The 22824-nt window shown below is 40.2% G+C and overlaps 1 protein-coding gene across 11 annotated transcripts in view; it reads left to right on the forward strand.

Moving 5' to 3' along the window:
* robo2 (roundabout, axon guidance receptor, homolog 2 (Drosophila)) overlaps positions 1-12195 on the forward strand; it is a 351986-nt gene extending 339791 nt beyond the window's left edge. For 5 of the 11 annotated variants that reach the window (XM_036214861.1, XM_036214859.1, XM_036214863.1 and 2 more), the window contains 5 exons: positions 5646-5828; positions 6392-6550; positions 6654-6920; positions 9252-9446; positions 9532-12195. In XM_036214861.1, the coding sequence (XP_036070754.1) occupies positions 5646-5828; positions 6392-6550; positions 6654-6920; positions 9252-9446; positions 9532-9533 (806 nt within the window). In that variant the 3' untranslated portion in view covers positions 9534-12195. The remainder of the gene's footprint in view (positions 1-5645; positions 5829-6391; positions 6551-6653; positions 6921-9251; positions 9447-9531) is intronic. The other 6 variants (XM_036214864.1, XM_036214865.1, XM_036214866.1 and 3 more) reach the window with 2 other exon arrangements.
* Positions 12196-22824: the final 10629 nt, after the last annotated feature.

A 22824-nucleotide genomic window follows, 5' to 3' on the forward strand; every position in this document is an offset into this window, starting at 1 on the left:
ACGTGAGAAGTGCCGGTGCTCCGACGTGAGATTTTAAGAAGTCCCGGTGCTCAGCACCGGAGCGCACCGGCCCACTTAAAGCACTGGTTATACCTACTAATTACCATAAAATGACATTGATGTTTTTACTGTACAAAATTCTTTAAGTACACTTGGGTGAACAGGTAAATATTTTTTTGTATACCTAAAGATGAATAAAAACACCTAGTAAAAAAAATCCTACCTGATTTTATCATAATTCATGCATGAGAGGATTAATATCCTCCCTTGTTATGTAACAAAACAATATACATATTTTTGCAAAAATAGAAGTTACTACTTGTGCTATAACGTGTTGTGAAAAATCTCTATAATAATTTATATCATATTTGATACGGGCATTTCTGAGACCTATCTCATTAGCACCATCCAAACTTTCATTAAAAATCCATTGTATGTAGCTCGGTTCATGTTTTCTGCCCTGTAGTGGATTATCATTCCACTAGGGGCAGTAGAAGGGCTTTTCCTGAATTTTCAAAATGGCTGCCTCCATGAAATCTTAAAAAGAATTTTAGCGGGAAAAGTTGTACTAATTTTCAAAACGTTTATTCACCTTTTAAGTTAATACTTGACTATATTGAAATAATGTAAAATTTGTGGATAGTTAAATATTTACTTTTGCATATTAAGCTGTCATTGGTTGAGTCCAAATTCATTCACTACTATAGTACACTATATAGAGCATTACCCATTTTGTTGTGCTGTCCAAATCTACAATTCCTAAATTAGTTGCCTTTTAAATTGATAGATATAGACCACAGTTCATTGTATTTGAACCATTTTTGCAAAAAAAAGGTGTTTCAATGTAATTTTTCATAAACCATCAACATTTTCATCATCAGAACACAATGGATAAAAAGATGTCCAATTGATTGGACATTGATTTCTGTCAAATGTTTGATGTAATGAGCTTTACTTGGTTAAAAATACTTTAGAGATTAACCAAATTCAAGAAAACGCACCTGAATGGCCGTCTCTGAGTCTTACCTTATTTTGTAGTAGATGGTTTATTGCACATCAGATGTCTCTCATGTTCCTCAATTTGCTCACGAAATGTTCCTCAGTCACGTTTTTTTGGGGCATTTTTGACAGACTCTGGGGAATTATAATCATCATTTCTAAAAAAGCGATAAGAAAGTCCATGAATTTTAAACAGGCGACTGAGAGGGGAAATTAAGAGGAAGGAGAGGCAAGGCAAGCAGGGGAGAATAGCTGTGATTTTTACTGGCACGCGGCTCTGGACCCGGCCCCACCCGCATCCCTCCCAAGGAGATTTGAAGTAAATTTCACGTGCAGCATTTTCTGTTCCAGACCAGAGGTACCATTTCCATTTTTACAACTCACTGAAAACTTTTATGGCCGTCTGTCGGAGAGGCGTATGAAGGGCATGACATTGCAGCGGCGGGGCTGGGTTCCTGCTCTCGCACCGACGAGGAGTCACCAGTCGAAAAATCGCTTCTGAAGAACGTATGGCATTTGAGAAAAAGTTCTTTTTGATTGTGCGGGTAGGCAGCAGAAAACAAACAAAAAAAGGAGCTGACGCGTTTAAGAAAGAGCCAAAGAAATGAGTGGACTCTGTCAGCGGCAGCTTTAAAGTGTACTTTGCCCGGGGGATGATGGAACAGGGGATCTGGTGGCGCTGACACTTGCTACCACTGATGTATTTATAGGAATATAAGGCATAAACTGAGCCCTAATCTTCTGCATCTCTCCTCCACTGTATTGCTACGAAGACAGCACCATTTCTTTTTATCTCCCTGCAAGTCTCACCCTATCGCTTGACAGCGCAGACATGGACCCATCTTCAGGGTGAGCTGGGGAGGAGGGGAAATATGCCGAGATTTATTGCGGCCACCATTTTGAGGCTACACAAACACGTGAGGGAAGGAGCAAGAGTCCTGTCAGGGATGGTTTGATGGATTCGTCATTGTTTCAATAATGTACAAATGTGTCCGTTTTCTAAATATATAAAATGTTTGTACTGATGCCTTTGTCGCACAGTAGTTTGTCTTTCCAGAATGTTAATATATAGGAATTACTTGTAATTCCTGTAACATATAGATGTTAAAGCTGCAAAGCTGTTTTGGGCGATTACTCTCCCATAAAGCCCCGGCGAGCTCATGAGGGCCCGGGTTCCGTCCTCTGACTGCAGATAGACGCCTGCTCGTCAGGGGGAATGATTTTGCCGCTTAACGACATGCAGATTACGTTTCGCGCCGGTGTAAATCAGTTTTAGTGGCAGGAGGGAGCCAGCATGAGTTTTACTGGCCCCCCATTTCACAACCATTCAGTGTTTACCATCCTTGCTCTGTCAGTGCACCGAGAATGAAACCTGTAAGCTGAGGATTTTTACAGAGCAGAACCACTGTTCTTTTTTTTAAAATGAATTCGACCAATCATTAGAAAACTTTTTATATATCACGATATAGTTGTTTTTTTTTTATATATATCGTGCGATAACGATTAATATCGCGATATAAATTCTGGACACTCTGTAGCTTATAAGAGAAATGTGGAATCATCAGCAGGTTGTTTCGATTTAAATATTTATTTCCTATTACACTTTAAATGGAACTGATGCATTGAAGATAATTAAGAAAAAGTGACAAACGTAACTGAAAGTTAAAGGGGCCAAACCATGATTTTCTTAAATCTTGCAGAGTAAACTATATCCATATAAATGATCATATATTACCTTTAGAACACTAAAAAAAACAAATTATTTATGAAATATGAGTTATTTTGCTAACTTTTTTCATACCCGGAAGTAAAACATCTCAATGTTTTAGTGGCAGGAGGGATCGGTGTCACCTTCCTGAGCCACGTATCACCCACAAAAAAAAAAATGGGCAAAATCAAAAATTATAAACATTTTGTTTAAACAGTGATTTAGGCCTAAATACAGTGCAGCTCAGGCATTTATTCCCAAATGTGGCACAGACAGAATGGAGATAGCTAGTGGGATCATTTTGCGGTGCAATTCTGTCAAAAAATGCAGACAATAACACCAGATGAACATTTCAGGATGTATTCAAAATGATGACATATAATCTCCATATCAAAAATCCTCTTCGCTTTCACATGGATCCATTTACTTTTCTAATCCACGTTTAAACCAGTTCTCTCGGTTCGTTGCTCGCTTTTCCACCAGTAAATAGTCTGCTCCCTTTCTCCTGCCGTCTTCCCAACATCCCCCGCCTGCTTGAGCCATTCTTGCATACGTTTAGGATCCATCTCACACATTCTGCAGATATCCTAAGTTTGAATGCTAAACCCAATGAGCGTTTCTTGATCACAGCTGCACAAGCTTACAACACAGACAGCCAGCATCTGCTGGGGAGGGGGTGCTTCCGGTGCTTGGGGGCGGAGCAGATTCTTCCTGAAAGGGGCTGTCTCACTCTGTGACATCAGCATGTGAGGACCCGCTCGTTTTCGTGGGTATGGGAGGGGCTGCTATAGAGAGCGCAGTTTTGTAGAGGATTACTCAGAAACACATGAACAGATCAAAATACCGCTTTGGGGTTCTTTATAGAGAGGAATGAACAGTATAATACACTTAAAAGCTCAAAAAGTAGATTTTTCATGGTATGGCCCCTTTAAAGCAAACGTCTTCAAGTGTCAAAAGAGAACATAAATAAAACAGAATATTCCGCTATTTAATCTACCAAACTAGACACTACACAAGGGAAGTGACCGTTTTTTTCTATCCCTTCAAAATAAAAGTATGTAGCGATACACTCATTTCCATATCGATAAAGAGTTCGATTGTGATAAATATTGTTTTTGTTTTATCGCCCGCCCTACTTCATGGCCTTTTTTTTTTTAAAACTACATTACAATAATCTGGGTTTGATTGGAGTGATGTTTCTGAGAATAGAAGGGCTCCAGAGGTTGTGCTGTTGAAAGCTGGTGTAACTGTGGAAAAGTCATTGTAAATGTGATCTGCTGAGGCTGTGCTTCTTCGCTCAGCCGGAGGACTTGGAAGCTTCAGCGCTTTAGCTGGCACTGCCTATACTTCATTATCTGCTCTATTCTTTGTGGGAGGATTGGACCCAGTGGAATTGCTGTCTTTCTTTCTTTTTTTTCCAAGAGAAACCTCTTAAAATAAGAATTTCAAAGAAAATACCACGCGAAGATGGAGGGCTCCGAGCAGCTACCGCTCCGTGCTGCAGTTGGGGTTGTAATAATGGGCTGTCTTAAATGGATACACAACCTTATGCAAGTCTATATTTTATGGAAGTCTTCATTAATCTTAGAGCATTTTCCTGCAATAGGAATGGAAAGCTGGTGCAACCTGTGCTGGTGGAGGTGCAATCCAACGACTTAGAAAGCCTCCTCTTGAGAAGAGGAGACGCACAGATGGGGAAGTTGGAAAACTGTCAGGGGGGTTTCCCATTGTGTCTGCATGCATGAACCACTTTCAATTTTTTTGTGCAACTTTATAAGTCTTACATTGAATTTCAAAGAGAAATGCCTTTTTTTTTTTTTGTGACATGTTCACTGGAAAACCAGTCCGCCGCGGCCCACTCTGCCCAGGCTTGTGCCACCTTTTAAATCCCAGTAACCTTTTTAATGAATCCTGCTGCTAAATATTGTCCCTCTCTCTTTGTCTCAACAACCTTTTACCCTCAGTCCTCCCCGCTTCCCTGTTACCAGTCTGTTCAATCACATCTCTCTGTGTGTTGGAGAGAGTGTGTGAGCTTGGGTTCATGCCACTTTTAGCAAAGTCTGCCAAAGCAGTCCCAGTGAAAGCTGTCACATTAGCCGACTGTTCTCTGGGTTTTTTGGTTGCCAAAATGGCATTTTTTATTGGCAGTGATGCTTCAATGTGGAAGCGCTGGTCTGCCTGCCTATTTGCTTGTAGGCTGAATTCTCGACATACAATGACAGAATAGCCAAAAGTCTTAAATCTGACATCATGTTTAAAATAAACACTATACATAATTATATATTGTTCCGTAATAGCTTGCAGATAATCCAAGTTGCTTATCTCAAATGTTGTACTACTGTAGTCCTTGTGAGGCAAAATTAACCATTTTAATTCTAATTCTAATATTTATGAGTTCAAACCTGAAAAATATTGGTGGCTGTGAGCTCTGGATTAATAAAACTTGTGCAAACCACCAGGTGTTTGATTCAGTTCACTGTTTAGTGAGAAGTCACCTGAGGCTCTGCTGTGGCTCTGCACAGGTGCTCTCATTGTTCGCTTTCAAAAGAGGTGCAAAAACAGTTGATGACAGTCCTGCTGTTCCACTGGGTGCATTCTTCTGCATGTGTGTGTATATGTGTGTTTAGCTTCTGTGTGTAGCACATGAAAGAGGGCAGGCCAGAACAGAATGACTACACAACAGAGCTCCTTCAAGAAGAGAAATCCCCTCCAGCAAAGATGGAGTCATTTAAGTGAAGGATCTTAATATTTTTTCCCCCCTTTTTCAAGATCACTCAATACTTTCATCCATCTGTATGTAGAATCACAGCACAGGTGTTCAGACTCTCAGATCATATTTCCATGAAGGACATGGCCGTTAAGTTTTGGATAAAAAAAAAAAAAAAAGCAATACACAGCCTCACGCTGACACTCCATTGAAACCTGCGGTGTTCCACAGGGTCCATGGTGAATGGGTGGGGCTCGGCCTCTGAGGATGAGCGTAATTTCTCCAGCCACAGGTCCAGTCTGGACAGTTCCTCTGATGGCTCCATCTTTACCCACTGCAGCTTTGCCCAGGCCCTGGTGGCTGCTGCAGACAAGGCAGGCTACCGCCTTGAGGGCACGAGCCTCAGCAAGAGAGGTTGGTGTGCGGAGATCAGTGGAGCACTGTTGCTCTCTTCTATAAATATTCCCGCTCTCATCCGCTGGCTGATATTTTCCTGCGTACAGTCGGTTTGTTCTTTCTCCATCTGTGCATCTGTAAAAAGTACAGGCATGAAGCCCAATGAGGCAAATTGAATTTGTGATATTGGGCTATATAAATAAAATTGAATTGAATTGAATTGAATCTTTCGGCTGTTTGTGGAGTTTGCACACATGTTGTGCATGGTATCTGCTTCTCGGGGCTTTCCTGCAGGTCTCTCCCTGGCTTTTTTGATTAACTCATTTACTCTCTGACTCAACTGTCTCTGCACTCTGGGTTTCTCGGGGTTTGTGCGCAAAAACGTGGATATTCAATGGTTGCAAGCTTTGACTGATTTCCTCGTGGTTCTTTCTCTTCTAATGAAAGCCATTGTTTTCTCAAAGGTTTTGCACCTCGTGATTGATTGTGTTTCCTGGTGGCAGTCTGAGTCCCACAGTGTGGGTGTTGGCTCTTTAAAGTCTATTAACCAGCTGCCCTTTGGTCTTTCATCCCTCTTGCAGGTAAAGGCTTGTCCCACAGGCCCCGGCCCAGCAGTCCATTTTCAACAGATGGCAGCACAGTCGGCACACACAGTTTAGGCCACCAGAGGGCTGCCAGGCCCACTCGCAAACCCCGAAATCAGGGCACAGCACCCCACCGGAGGGACGCCGGTGCAGACGGTGAGGGAGTCACCGGGGTGTCAACCTCAATAACTCTATAAAAATGTCTTAACAATTTTTTTAATATTTTAGAAATTAATATATATTTTGTCTTTCAACAAAGACCTACCTCCTCCCCCAGAGCCTCCTCCCAGTCAGGGGCAGGGTCGTATCCAGGGTGCCCGCAGCATCGGCAGCATGGCACCACAGGGTGACAGGAAGGCTTCTTCCCTGGAGCGCACACCCATGTCAGGACCTCTGTGTGGGCCAGACGACATTAAGAGTTCTATCGACAGACACCTGAGAACTTCTCTGGAGCATCACCGCCAGATTCAAGAGAGACTCGGCTCCATGGAGCGAGCGGAGGATGGGCAACGCGGGCACAAAGCAGGTACTTCTGGGACAGAACATGTAGCCAACCTATGGTGTTTATGACTACAATGTTTATATAAAATGCCTTATTTTCTTATAAACATGTGTTTTATCCCATTATAAAATTTGGGAACGCCTCAGAAGATGTTAAGATCCATGTTTTATCTGTTTTCAATCCACTCAGGTCATTGAGTTAGCTTGATGCTTTCATAGTAATTCTTGAACTAGCTTGTAACACATTAGCTGCATTAGAGTATTCAAAATTTGTTTACAAGTTAAAAAAAAAAACAGTCCGATACAGTTAATACAGACATTACAGTGACTACGCTAACTCCCAACCTTATTAGTAACAAACAAAAAAACAGTCCAGCTCCGCTACAAGTTAGCCATTTTGAAGCATTAGCCACAGTATAGCGCATTCGCAATAGTTTGCAAAAAACAGATTGATTCTGCTAAAACATACGTTACTGTCTACGCAAACACTTGATCTTGTTAGTAACACGTACAAAAACAGTCCAACACCACTACAATTTAGCCATTTTGAAGCATTACCCACGCTAGCACATTCACAACATCTATAGTAGCTTGTAAAACACAGAGTGATACCTCTATGACAAACACGTTAAGAGTGTTAGCCGCATTAGCACATTCACAACACCTATAATTCCCAACCTTGTTTGTAAAAACCAGACTAATACGGCTAAAATAAACATTACCAGGTCAATACAAATTCTAAACCTGGTTAGTAACACGTAATTAAAAAAAAACAAAAAAACAATTCAACTCCGCTACACATTAGCCACGTTAAGAGTGTTAGCTGCATTAGCATAAACTCAACACTTATAACTCCCAACTTTAATTACATAAAAAAACAGATTGATACAACTAAAACAAACGTTACTGTGACTATGCTAACTCCAAACCTTGTTAGTAACACATAAAAAAACTTAGTCTGACACTGCTACATCTCAGTGTTAGCATTACGCTAACCCCGTTAGCGTATTTGCAGTACCTAGAACTGTCAAACTTGTTTGTAACAGGAAAAAAAGACTTATACAACTAAAACAAACGTTACTGTGACTACGCTAACTCCCAACCTTGTTAGTAACACATGAAAAACCCACAGTCCAACGCCGCTACATGTTAGCCACATAAGTGTATTACTATAACACCCAACCTCGTTTGCAACTCCTAGAAAAAATAAAAAATAAATAATCCCAAAACTGATATTTTAACTGAATGTCATGGACCTCTTTAAATTTTTGTGACATCAGTAGGCACAACCAGAATTAATCCATATATAAGGTGCTCCAGATTATTTTTTATCAAGGTTTTAAAGTGTATGGTCAGTTTAATATGTTTTTAATAGTGTGGAAAATATACCTTTACAGAAATTATTGTGTCACCATGGTTACCGAGGATAGAGGTTGTTTATAATTTAATCTCAATTGCTAATAAACTAGTCTCTTTGGATTCCATTCAGTTTTTCTAGCTGTACACAACATGTTCTCAAAGTGAGCTTCATTTCATCATAAGCAGTGCAGAACGGAAGAGGAGTATTTTTAGATAAAAATATGAATTTAAAACAGGAACAAAGGGGTGCAGCTGCACTCGCGTCATTTTCTCTCAAAGTTCTAGTGTTGAATCGAGCTTTCCTGCTGCTTTGAGTCTGGCCTCTCATGAACAGATTGGACCGTCTGCCACTTCCCCTGTGTTCCAGAATGCACCCCCCTCCCAAGCCCTCGCTCAGCCTCCTCATTGCCCCTGTAACTGTTGCCAGTATCGGCCCGCTCCGCTCCAAATGAGGCAGGAGGCCTCAGCCACCGAAATGCACTCTAATCGCTTTCTCACACAAACAACGGCCACTCTGCGCCCCATCTGTGTGCTTGAGTGTTTGTGTGCGTGTGTGCGCGTTAGCGCCGCGCATGTGGTGCGAGATGCGCCTAACTGTCTCATTTTCTCTGTGAAACAAAGGAAGGTCCCGCAGTCAGCATCTTTACACAAAGATCTGTGGTGCAGGTGACTCCCATCTGTGTGTCTGCTCTGTAATGTACAGTACTCTTCACGTGAGCCTCGATTTCAGTCATTAGCACACCAGTGGGGAGCAGTTTGATGAGGTTTCACGCAAGGATGTAACCTGCTGAGGGTCAGCGTTGTGCTGAAATGCAGCGGGAGGGAGACCGCACTCCTCTGATGTTGAATTAACCCCCTCATAAGCCCGGCAGTCCTCTTTCTGCTGTCACTCGAGTGCAGGTGTCAGGAGGAGGGCGCGGATTGCTGTTCGCACACAACAGATGCTGGTTATCAATCAAGTCAACCTTTGGTTTGGTTACTTCTTGTCTTTTTTCAGAGGATGGATGCTTGCCATACAGTAAGCCATCATTCCCCTCCCCTGGGGGCCACAGTTCTTCTGGTACAGCTTCCTCCAAGGGCTCGACGGGGCCACGCAAGACCGAGGGCCCACGGCAACCGCAGCAGTGGACCGCCTCGGAGCACGCAGAATTCCTCGGAACTAACGGGCAAGGACAGTACACGGGAGAGTTATGTGAGTAAAAAGACGACACACGTACGGTTAGCTCTTTCCTCCATGTTTAACTGACCATCTCTATTTGCCGCTCATCTCTCCACAGAGTGTTGCTGCTGGACTTCCTCACCTGTGAATTCTCTGAGGGAACTGCAGACAGAAGCAGTATCACAGGAACTGTAAATGTGATGTAAAGATACTGACATGTCACTATGTTTTTTTTTGTCCCCAAGACAATATTTTCCACCTACTGTAATGTTCTTTTTGTTAAAAAAAATAATGCAAGTTTAAAAAAACAAAACAAAACAAAACATCTGAAAACAGGTTTATTTGGGGAAAAGGGAATTTTTATTTCCTGTAAATATTTTCTTTGACTTGTTGCATTGCTATGCAAACCTGATTGAGTTTGAGCTTTTTATTTCCATTACCAGAAACATTTGAGTTTTTTCTGGTTATTTGTATTATATGTGAATTGAGTGGCTTTTGTGCCAAAAAAGATAATTGTTTTATAATCCTTCATTTGTTGATAGTCACCTTTAATTATTATTATTATTTTTATTATCATTATTAATTTTTTTATGATTCTTTTTGCACTGCGATTTTTGGTGATAAGCACAAAAACATAGCTCCTGCTGACATGAAGAACCGGAAGAATATGTGAAGAGGAGTTTCTGTACTGTAAAGTAAAGAGTAGATTATATACTAATGTACAGAGAGATATTAAAGAGGAACGCTTGGTTCCGACTGCCACAAGCGAGAGGCGCTGGTTTCCACGGTTCAGATAAAACACGTTTCCTGAGGGTGTGAAGTGCAGACACGAGATCAGAGGACGGAGAGGAAGGGTTCAGTGTTGCCGGGGTTTATTTATGTCTTCAGTTTCCGCTCCCCAAAAAACAGAAGCCTGTGTTGCTTTAGAAATACTTGGAGGGGATTTTTTTTTATTTTTTAGATAATTTTTTCCATTTCAGAAAATGTGCTCCAATCAGGGCAGATTTGAGTTCTTGTTAAGGCCTTAAACATACAAACATCTACTAAATAATATTTATTATTCTTACTTGCAACAACAAATCCAGACCCTCCAAAATCAGCAATGGAGCATTGATTGTTTACATGTTTTAGTTTGTATGTGTTTTAGTTCCATCCATTGCTTTTTTAAGCACTTAATTTTGTTTAATGGAATTCTTTTATGACTAAACTCCCCCAGGAAGGAAAGAAAACGTTCAAACCAGTTTCTTAAAGTTGCCGTAGAAGTTGGTGCCTCAGATATTGAAACGATTAGCACAGCCTCATGTCAGAAAGAAGGCCGAGTGAGAGTTTTGAGCTTTTGGCGTGGAGGTGGCGACGGAGAAAAAGGCCTCGTCCCCCCCCTCACCCCGAGGCTTCCACTGCCTCCCCGTCTGCAGACACAACGTGGAGCAGAACACTTTCTTACTGCCTGACTGCCACAAAAACACGCCGCTTTTAAAACCTTCACCCCGATTTTTCCATTTTTTTGATTTGGACATCGTCCCTCCTTTGAGAAGCTTCTGTCTTCGTATGCCTTTTATGGACTCCAAAACGCTGCTTAAAACAATGTTTTGAATTGTAATGTTCAGGATTTTTTGTGGTTCGATGACTGTTTGTCTTTTTGTTTTTCTTCTTTTTGTACTACTAATGTTAATAAATGGGGTGGGAAACTAAAGGCCATCAGATGCTGTTGTACTGTTGTTGTTTTGCCATCTTTATTTTTATTTTTAGCCATCCACCTAGTGGCCAGTGTTCTGGAAATGAGGTGCAGAGAGTATCTCAGGTTATTTTACATTCTGGTGGTGTTCATGTGTGTATATATGTGTATAAATATCCATATACATCCCCACTTGATGATGCCATTCCAATGTCATCAATGCAAACCTCCCACTCATGTCAGATTTCTGTCCTTTTCTTTCTGCTGTGGACTATAATGAGCTGGTTGATCCATCTTTGGACAAGATGTCAGTAAGAGAACAAGCCAAATTAAGATTGATATTTCTAACGTCTATTGCTTTTTAGTGTCTCTTTAATACCCATTGTTTTCTTTTTAAAATCACAGTGTCGTTTTGTATTTATTAAAAAGATAATAAAGGTATATTGTGAAATATGCATAAAGATTTGTGAGATATAAAACGTGTTTTTCCGTTCCTTGTAAAGTTTGTTGTTGGAGCCGAGCAGCAAGGCCATAAGGAGACGCGCCCCTGGCGCGGTCGGAGAAGCGGGTCGGCGGTCGTCCGAGTCACTCTTCGTCTTGCATGTTCACTGCACTGCTCTTCTCATGTCAGAACTAAAGAGACTTTTCCACACAAGGAGTACGAACGCTCAGTTTGCTTGTGAAGACAATAAAGAAATCGTCTTTTTAAAAGGATGAAAGTGCTTTCCCTCTTTTGTTCATTTTCTCAATATTGTTGGTTCTTTGTAGCCTATCTGTATGTTGCATTTTTGCTATAAAAGAGGATTAAAATGACAAAAAGAGAAAGTTGCTGGGTGAAGTTTTTATTTTATTTTTTTTTCCTGTACAGCTCAGGGGTGAGGCGACACCCCATATCAAATACCATTTCTACAATACAGTTCCTGCTCCTTTTTTTTCCTTTGTGCACCACCTTCTGTACTCACATGCATGTCCTTGTCAAAGAGAGTGGATCAAGAAAAAACTAACAAAAAAAATAAACTTTTGCAGTCTCTTTACCTGTAAAATAAAATCAATGCTTTAATTTCCTTGTACCTGGATCGATCTCTAATAAAATATTTTTCAAAACTGGATGATGGCCTTAAATTGTTTGTCTGTGCTGGAAATCTGATGTTTTTGGTCAATCAGACAAATAAAACAACTTTTCCTGCTTATGTAAAACATTTTCACAGCCTCTGAATTACAGAGAACAATTTGCACGTTTGTGCACTCACATGCACTTGAAATATCTTTGATTATGTCTTCAAAGAGTTCCAGATCCAGCTAGGTGTTTTCTGACAAACCAGTCCAGACCTGATGCTTTTAGTGGAGCAGCTTCAGATTTTAAACCAGCAGCTTTCCTTCAACCTCTAGTTCAGGTGAAAATAACTCCTAAAAAAGACATGATGCAAAACTGAACTGAAAGAAGCATGTTAAAACAAGCTTGTTATTTCAAGAAAGCATCCACGAAAATATAAAATATTGATAATCTGTTGCATAAAAGGGAGCAGGGCCAATACCCATCAAATTCGCTATTTGACACTTGTCAATACATAGTTTAATACATCAAAATATTGATTAAAAGTGTTAAAGGGAAAAAAAAATCACCTTATTTACCCACTGTTGTAAATTTGATCCACACATTTTCAATAGTGTAACTGTATTACAAAGAATTAATTATCAGCTAATATTATATTCTTACAACACAACAAGAAGTTGCTTTAAAAATGAAAAACAACGGATGAGTTATTATTACTATAAAGCTTTTGAAAATCAGTGCAACTTTTCCCGCCAAAAGTGATTTCATGGAAGCAGCCATTTTGAAATAAACAGGAAACGTCCTTTTACTGCCCCTAGTGGAATGACGATGAACTTCAGGGAAGAAAACAGATCAAGTTGTGTTCAGTGGCTTTTCAAAGAATCATACTAGTGAAGTTGAAAGTCTCCAAAATGCCTGTATAAATACATTACAAATGGAAAATTAAAAAGTTATCCCTGAAGGTAATTTAAACTTTTTATGCTACTAAGTTTGTATTTGTAAATTTTAAATATATTTGTTGGCCATCCAATTGATGACTCAAACTGGCTTGAATTTATGATATAATATTGATAATAAACATGTTTTGTGCAATGTAAATTCTTTGTTTTGAGTTGTTTTTCTAAGAAATTCTGTATTTTTATTTTTTTTGGAGTGATAGTTACAAAGAGGCTCACCGATTTATCTCAACCCCTTTAAACAATCCCACTGGTGCAGACGGGGAGTCGTCTGCTGCTGCTTCCCACGTCTTCCTCTGCCTCCTGTGCCACAAGTAATGACAGCCCTGCTCTTTGCCAACGAAGCAACTTTCCCCCCATCCAGCTCCATCTTTTATTTCCAGCTGCTTACCGGCATGTCGTCCTCCTCCTTCATTTCTTTCTCCACCTGAACTACCCCCAAACATCCACTTTACGTGGCATACCTGTTCATTTGTGCTGTCCTAGAAAAGAAGAAAAAAAAAAAAGTACTTCCAGTGAGCCGTGTTCCTGCAGAAAGCAGTTCAGCGAAGGTCTGTGGAAGCAAAAACTGGTTAGCCTGGCAGAAAGAAATAAGCTTGGTCAGCAAACACTGACTGCGGGTAAGATCCAAGCTATCAGGGTTTGATAACAGAGGTGAGTGTGCATTTGAATGTGTGCAGCAGTATGTTTGTGCTGGGGGAGTTGGCGGGGTGAGCTAGCACATATCTGTGTTTGTAAGCTGATGAAAGGAAACATCTACTGCTTGTGCTGCAGGATGTTTTTTTTCCCTCTTGCTTTTCTTCTCCCCTTCATCTCTGGACCGGTGACAACGAGTGGAGGTGAGAGGGCAGCGGCGCCGAGGCAACACCATTCATCACACACGTCAAACAGTTACCGCAGCTGTGTGGGACAAACGGCAAAAATTTGAATTTCATTCCTCTCCCCTCTCTCTGTCTGTCTTCCATCACGGCCCCACATGTGATAAATGACTTCTGAAGACGTGCAATTTTCCAGCTGTTTGGATAAAAACATGCTGTTATTGACCTGCACTTTCCATATATTGAGCTTTGTGTTTGCGCCGTCACTTTCATTAAATTATTGTCCTGATGCTTTCTGTAAGTCAAATAATTTTACAGTTGTTGTTGTCTTTTAAAGAAAATGTATAAAAAAATGTCTGAGTAACAAGAACAGATATTACAAGATTGGTCGCATCTTTGTACCAGATGGCCAAAATATTCCAGTTTATTCCTATCAGCGGAGATGCAACCATTTCTGTAACCCTGCTGAGAAGCGTGTCGGGCTGCACATAAGCTCTAAAAAAAGTCAATGCAAAAAGCAGTGATCCTCAACATCCAGATCCCCAGATGGGCTGCAAAATATCGTCTGGAGACTGCCAGATGGTTGTATAGCGCATATAAAATAATATCACATAAACTTTGGGCTGGTTTGTACATAACACACTTTCAAGGAATCATATATTTTGTGATAAAATATATTTTTGAAAGTATTGACTCTTAAATGAATTTTTATTTGGCACTTTTTTTGGTGATCCGAGCAGGTTCTGTATTTTTTTCTCAATAATCTCAAGAATACAGTTGAAACCATTGACTACGTATGAGAACTGGACTGAGTGTCTGGACTCACCGACTTGGACCGATCACTGTTCACTGTTGATTTCTGGTTCCAATATGGCGACGGCCGTTTTGCCAAAAAATGGAAACTGAATTTACTTAGTTTTGTTGGAACTGGACGAAAGAAAATTTTCTACGAATGACATCACATTCACTTGGTTCAGTTGTCTTATACAGTCAGTTGGTCAGATGTTCAGGGTACATAGAATTTGACTTAGATATAAATAATGAAATGCTTTATTTGAAAAACTGAGACTTGAAATTGTAAAAATTCCGTATCTTTAACGCTGATGTGAAAATCGGCCTATTGGTTTGTGTTGCTTAAACATCAAATCAGAATTAGCCTAAATTAAATGATTAACCAAAAAAAGAAAAAAACTCAATTACGCCACAAATAATAACTTTCTGTGGATGACATGACATTCACTCTGTCCAGTTCTCTAATACAGTCAATGGCTCAAACGTTCAGAGTACATTAACCTTGACTTAGATATAATCAAAAAATAATTTAATGCTTTATTTGGAAAATTGGCTTTAAAATAGAAACATTTCCATAGCTTTAAAGTATTTTTTTAAAATATTGTTTTATTGAAAAAAAACATTATCAATAGTGTTTTAATAATGATTATGAAGTTTTTAACCAAAATCCCACAACTTAAATGTATTAAAAAGCCAGTTTTCATGTTGCTCTCTAGCCTCAGCCTGCTAAATATCCTCTGAGGGGGCGTGGCTTTTGGAGCTAAGTGGTTCAAACAAATATATTTTTAACACAGCAAAACTCCACTGAGACTTCCAACAATGTCACAGCGATAGCTGCTGCTTGCATTGGTGGTTCTTTGTTATCTATTTGCTACTAGAAGTGTTGATGATCACAACTTATGAGTAAAATGACAATAATTAGCAAACTAAAGTTTGTTTCCTATCAAATGATTTCTTATTTGATGGAACACATGCATGTTTCTAAGTCTCCACTTTTTTCTGCTTATCTTTCAGCTCAGCTAAATGTATGTAAAAGGAAAACTTCTGCAGGTAGACGACACCCTCGACCTAAAGCCTCAAATGATTTTTTTTATTCCCTTTTATTTAGTTAAACTGAATAATTGGCTGCCAATCAACCCCTACAAACACTTGATATGTTTTCAATCTTTTGATTGGTTAAATGCTTGTGAAATACTTTTCCATGGAAGGCTCCAATTATGGGGTAAGATTGCTGTCAAAAAGAAAAAAGAAGTTGGATTTATAAATACAATGTTGTGCACAAATTCATATTTTTTGCATAACTTTTCAAAAAATATTAAAACAACATTTAGTTTTAAGTTTAACATGTATATTTAGAATACAACTAGTCTTTGTTTTGAATATGACTTTTCTTAGTCTTGAATAGGAATTTCTCCTGTTAAACTGTCAAAAATTCGTCACGTATACATCGAGTGTGACTCTTCTCATGACAACACAGGTCGGTTTTTGCAATGCCTGTTTATACTCTCTCCTGCACGTCATGGAACTTTGGTTACACTTCATGCCCGTTACGCCGTGAAAACTAGGAACAAGCAATAAATATCAAGCAATAAAATCTATAGTCTATAACATAATACAGAGTAATACAAAGAAAAAGTACAACAAATACCTCGTTTCCGCTTGTCAAGAAGAGAGTCTCTTTGAGTCCAAAGCATCGTGCCTGCAGCTCTTTCTTCCAGCATGAACTTCTTTATGAGCAAAAACTGCGGCTAACATCAAAAGATCAAATTCTCACGAGAATAATCATATTGCTCTGAGAATGCTTCAACCAAAATTCACTGTACAGTCCCAAAAAATTAAATCAAATTACAAGTTTTACAAATTTCACAATCCATGAACAACAATAATAAATATGTAATTTTAACCTGCACTTCAATCAAACATTGATTGTTCAAACTGTTTATTTATTAAACTAAAACAAAATATAACTTTGTAGAATGTTATTGATCCCATAACAGGAAAAGTATATTGACAGCCATAGCTCGGTTGAAAATTGAATAAAATAGATCAAAATACAGCGATTTCTAACTGCATGTTGTGGTTGTAAGGCTACAATAGCTGATCATGAAAACTTTGCAGCAGCTGATTATTTTAGACCCAGAAAGGTAAACAGCCCAAAGAGAGTAGCAGACATGTCACTCATTAGGTTAAAAAAAAAAACAAAAAAAAAACTTTACTGCTAAATTTAGTTGATAACAAGAGAATAATGTAACAAAAACAGCTAAGCTAACTTGGAGCTAAAGTATGCTAACTGGTAGCCAACTGTTGCTGAGGTAAAAATAAAAAAATAAAAATAAAAAAGTCTGTAGGATCAGAATACCCAAGTCTCTTTCTGTTTCTAATTTTTCCTTTTTTTTCTGTCGCTATGATCGGCTGCCAGTTAGCATACTTCAGCTCCTTGTTAGCTTAGCTGTTTTTGTCATTTCCATCCATTTTCTTAACCTGCTATCCCGTTCAGGGTCACAGTGCTGCTGAGTCTGTCCCAGGAACTGATGGGGGAAGGTCCAGGAGCTGGAGCGGACCTATCCCGGGAATAAACTGCTCGGCTAACCGGGGATCCCACATGCTAATACGCCGCCGCTGGCTGGTGTTGTTCCAGGGTACGTGACGTTTTTTTGACAGTTTGTTAACAGGAGAAATTTGTATTCAAAACAAAGAAAAGTTGCATTCTGAAGAAACTTGTTAAATGTAAAACTAAGAGTTTTATTCATTGTTTTTTTCTGCAAAGTTGTGCACAACTTTGTATGAAAATGATTTTTTCCTTTATGAATACATTTACCACTACTGGTCAGGATCAGGATTTTAAGTGAATCTTCTAGCTCATCTATTGTATGCTTTGCAAACATAAGATGACTCTTTCAGCTAAATAAATATTTAAATGTTAGTTTTTACACTATTTTCTTAAATCAATTTTATTGCGTTTGGAATGTGTGCTGCATTAATAATGTAACATGTAAATTGCTCACTGTTTCATTAGAGCTCATGTCTTAGATCCACAAATAAACTGGAGTTTTATGGAGGAGTCTCTCTTTACCGAACACTCTATTACGAAGACATTATTCCTTCATCAACTCCCTGTATTTACTAAAAAATGCTGCTCTTTTTCTCCAAAGAGACACGATTTCTCACTGTCAATTCACAAACTGATCAACATGGAAGAAAAAGGTCTGGATTTCCCAGCATGCCGATGCTCATCAGAGCATCAACCAGTTAGAATCAAACCCCAAGTGAGGAGCTTTTTGCATTTAATCAGAGAACAGTGTTTCCTCTTTGCTGTATCAGGAAACACTAAAGGCTACAGCGAGATATTTATACAGAACTATGCATCACGTATGTACCCCAAATCGAATTACTTCTGGCACGTGAAGACAAAGTACTGGGAGGAGCTGTATCTGTTACACTTGTTAGAACATCTGCAGAGCTTTCCTTTCAATGGACCCGTGCTAAAATAGACCAGCATGCTTCAATCACTCATCGCTCCAAGACCACAGTCATAATCAGCCAACAGCTGTAATGTGGCACAGATGATTTGCACCCACTGGGGGACCACTTCTCTGTTTTATGTGGCTTTTACTTGCGTTTTAATCTACTGATTGCTAGTTCTTGCTTAAATAATCCTAACTAGCAATCAAACTAATGGAAATCCACAACAGCAGAAGTATTTGTAATTACGCTCCGAGTTTCAAATTATTTCCCGATTGCTAAACTTTCTTTCAAGTTTGCTCGCTACGTGTGGCTCGCTGACAGACGAATGCACAGACTTTCAGAGTTGTTTCTGTTCTAACCCCGAGGTTACCCTTCCTTTGCAACTCTTCTGGCTCAATTTTCCTCTCACTCTCATCTTTTCACATTCATCATCGCTCCGTTCCCTTTACTTCTCCGCTCTCCTTGAGATCTGCGGTTCAGTTAGCTATTGAGTGGGAGGGGGGGGCGTTACATTTCACCTTGCAGTCTTTTCAAAACGGGGCTATTCATGCCGGCTGAGAGCAGAGATGTTCGTGAAAGCTGAGCGATGATTTTTATTCAAAAGAGGAGAGGAAAAAAAAAGGGAGAAACTCTGACGGCTTGAAAGAGCAGAACTCGCTTGTCATGTATTGTAATGGCATCCAGAGGAGGTAAAAGCTGTTGAAAAGAAAATACGTGTTATTTTACTTTGATAACCTGAATATTGCTGTGTATGTGTGCATGTGTTGGATATTTGACTCTATGCACCGGATGTTTGTCACAAGTGCTGCGATGCTTCTGCTCCTATCGGCTTTAGACTTGCTGCTAGAGCTTTGATGAACAATCTCTTAATCAGATCCTAATTGTCTAGCATGATCCTGTGTGACCTGCTTAATGGAAACCCCCCCCTGATTAATGATGTGTGTTAACAAACACAGTGGGAGACACCCCAAAACATCGCGCAACCCCAGTTAATTAAAGGCTGAATTTAACATATCTGAGGACGGATTATACAATACAATTTAAATCCACGATTGATAGAAACTGATAGTTTGCCTCCTCTCTGTTTGACACTTTTCAACCCACGTTCTCCTTTATTAGGAAGGAAAGAAAAGAAACACCAAGGACAGGTTTTTATCTGTGGCTGAATGGAGCCGGGCAGAAATATGAATAACTGCCTTTAATACAGCACACACGCTAGCTTAGCTGCACGCCAACGCTCCGCACAAGAGAAAAGTTTCTCAGTCACAAGTGTTTGCAGACAAGAGATCATCACTTTTAATTTCATCAAGGTTCTCTTTTCAGCGCCGTTGGGTGGAGAGCCAAAGACTGATTTGACTCTGGATAAACTTTGGAAAAAAAAAGTGAAATGTGTGCTGAGAATAAAAAGAAAACATTTAAACTGATGGTAATCTTTATGCTTCTCCTGCTGTTTATGTGATGATGGTGTCCACATGAATGTCACCACTCTCTGAAGCATAAAGCTGTTAATCACCCCCCAGATCGGTAAGGTCACACTCGCTGTTCCTCCACTTTTGTTTTACCTTACAAGGGAAAGCCAATGAAGAGCAAAATCAGAAGAAATTTGTTGAAAATTGAGACTTTTAAAGACCCACTCCTATGAAAACTGTGTTTTTTGTGTTTTTAACATGTTCTTGTAATGGTGAAGGACTAAATTACCAAAAGTGTTGGTTCACTCATCCAAATGAACACAATCAGGTGTCCTAATCGCTTGGTCTGGCCACAGGTGTATGCAATCAAACACTCAGGGAACACCAAAGAATGTTCCGCTCTCAGTGACTTCCAGTGTGGAACTGTGATAGCACGACACCTGTGCAACAAATCCAGTCGTGAAATTTCCTAAATAATTTACAGTCAGGTCTATCAGAACAAAATGGAAGAGTTTGGGAACAACAGCAACTCAACCAGGGTCAGTTGCTACAGAGCTCCAACCATCATGTGACCTTGAGATTAGCCCGAGTACAGTATGAAGAGAGCTTCATGGAATGGGTTTACATGGCGGAGCAGCTGCATCCAAACTACACATCACCAAGTGCAATGCTACAGTGATGTAAAGCACGCCATCACTGGACTCCAGAGCAGTGGAGACGCCTTCTTTGGAGTGGAGAATCACACTTTTCCATCTGGAAATCTGATGGAACAGTCTAAGTTTGGAGGTTGTTGGAGAACGGGACATTTCAGACTGCATTGTGAAATGGTTCAAAATTCCTATAAAGACACTCCTCAAACCTGTGGACAAACTTCCCAGAAGATTTGAACCTGTAAAAACTACAAAAGGTGAACTCTATGGATTAGGAATGGGATGGTGCTGCTGTTTATATATGAGACAAGCCAGGTAAGCCAAAACTTTTGATACTTTGATATAGTTCATATACAGAAAATTATGTTTAAAACTGTATCTCTGAGTGTTTTTACTCACAAGCTCCACCAGCTCCCTGCTCCGCTCCAGACAAACAGATCCTATTTTCCTCATCTTAGCTGGGATCCGGCTCACAACTATTCGGCTGATATCACTCACCATTTTTGCTGCACTGCTAATGTTAGCTTGGGAGTGTGAGGGTTTGTTGGCTAATGAGAGAGAGTGTAAACAAAGGGATGATGGGAAAACTAATGGTCCCACTCACAACTTTAGCCTTATTTCCACTGAGCAGTCCAGTCTGGTTCGGTATTTTGAGCGTTTTTATTATAAAATGGACCCCTTGAACCAGACTGAACCATACCATTTTTGGAGGGGCTCCCATTGGTTATAGTTTCATAGAAAAAATGAAACGAACTGGTTAGGGTGGAGCTACTGTTTTTAAACAATGAAGCCCGTTTATTGGCGGCTACAAAATAAAGTGCCAAGAAAGCGGCTGTATTTCTCTTCGCTGTCCGCAATCTTCTCTCAAACAACATTAAATTCTTTGTATAAAAAGTATCAAAAGGAAAATGGGGAAAAGGGAGCTGCTGGATGACCTCCATTGTTGTTGTTGTTTTTATCATTTTGCCTAAAAATGGTAAAATCCCCATCAAAATGGACCAAAAGATGATCAGAGTGGGACTTCAACCATATTTGTCACAAGTACTTCCAGCTAATTTGCTAAACTGCTTTAAGGGTCATTTTCATGCCGATTATAGCCCGCATGGCTTAAAGCGTTTCCGTCAAGTCGAAGGATGTTTGTGCAACCTTGCACCTCCTCAGTATTCCTCTTAGACTCAGTTTTCCACTCATTACTTTGGTCACGGACAATAGCAGATGGTGCAGATGCTGGTTTAATTGTCTTTATTACCGCAGCATCTGCTTTCTACGTTTTTTTTTTCTTAATTCCACAGCACTTGACATCATCTAGCCAGTCAAGGCAGTATTTTGTAATTAGAAAACAAATAAAAACCTGTTTCTCCCACAGACCGGTTAGTAGCTCTCCTGTGAGTCGGCGCGTTCCGGCGCGCCACATGCGCTGCGTGGACATTTGTCGCACCGTTTTTATAAAACCACAACGGAAATGGTCTTAAACATTTTAGTATGGGACGGTTTGTGTTTTGCCATCTGGCTGGCATGTGTTGCATCTGCTTGAAAGTTTTGCAAATGAGAGAAGGAGCAGAAATCCTTGCGGCTCCGATGACTTGGGTGTGTTGCGCCGAGCTGCAGCTGAGGGAGACAACAGCAGATGTTTGTCTCTGACAATTCCTCCGCGTTGGATCTGCAACAACAGAGCGGCGGAGAGAAAATGTCAGCCTCGCATCATCCCCGTCGGCCCCGAACGAGTGAATAATATCTCGTCTTTGACTCGGGTCAGGAAAAAAGAAGGCAAAGAAACCCTCTTACCTTGAATCTCTGTCAGAGGAGGAGCCCTGTATCATGACATGTGATAAGACTTTGAGGAGGAGTCATAGGCTGAGATCCATTGAAAATAAAAATAGTTTTTTTTTTTTTGTTGTGCCAAACGGCTCAGGGAAATGAAATGACTCACCCCAGCAACTCAGTACGTGCTCTTCCTCAAAAAAAAGATGAGATGGGGTTCATCTGAGGAGTGGAAAGGGGGAGGAAAATTATTGGAGGGCTGCTGCGTTGAGCTCGCTGCAGTCGTGTCAGGAAGGAAGCGAGGGGTTTAGAAAATGCATCATTGTCACCATTATGCTTAATAATTTGAATGACATGTCAGTGCATGACTCAAAGGCACTTGTACGGGGGCTGGCGGGGTTATTAGAAATGACTCCCCCAATGATGCGTGTCACTGAAGCAGCAAATTAACACGAGGAGATGGAGGCATGTTAAAAGCGGCAGAGGAAAAGGAGGGGAGACGAGGGGGTAAAAAGAGGAGAGGAGGGGGTAGAAGAACGGAGGAAGATGCAGCTATTTTGATTTTCTTTGTAAAGCTGAGATGCTGAGGCGGTGGTGTTCCAGCTCCCGCTCTGCTGAGGCTTTTCTTCAGCACCAGGTGCTCCTATTATCATAAATGATACTCAACTGAGTCTAACAATGGCTGAGGCACGCAGACACATCCTTCATCGTGCATTTCCTCCATGAACTTGGAGAATTTTGCTGGAGGTTGTGTGTCATGCTGTAAAACAGCAGGACTTAAGGCTACTTCTGCTTCCTCTAGCCTTACGAGATATGACAGACTCCAAGAAT

This window comes from Oryzias melastigma, linkage group LG13 (assembly GCF_002922805.2).
Source record: "Oryzias melastigma strain HK-1 linkage group LG13, ASM292280v2, whole genome shotgun sequence".
NCBI classification, from domain to species: domain Eukaryota; kingdom Metazoa; phylum Chordata; class Actinopteri; order Beloniformes; family Adrianichthyidae; genus Oryzias; species Oryzias melastigma.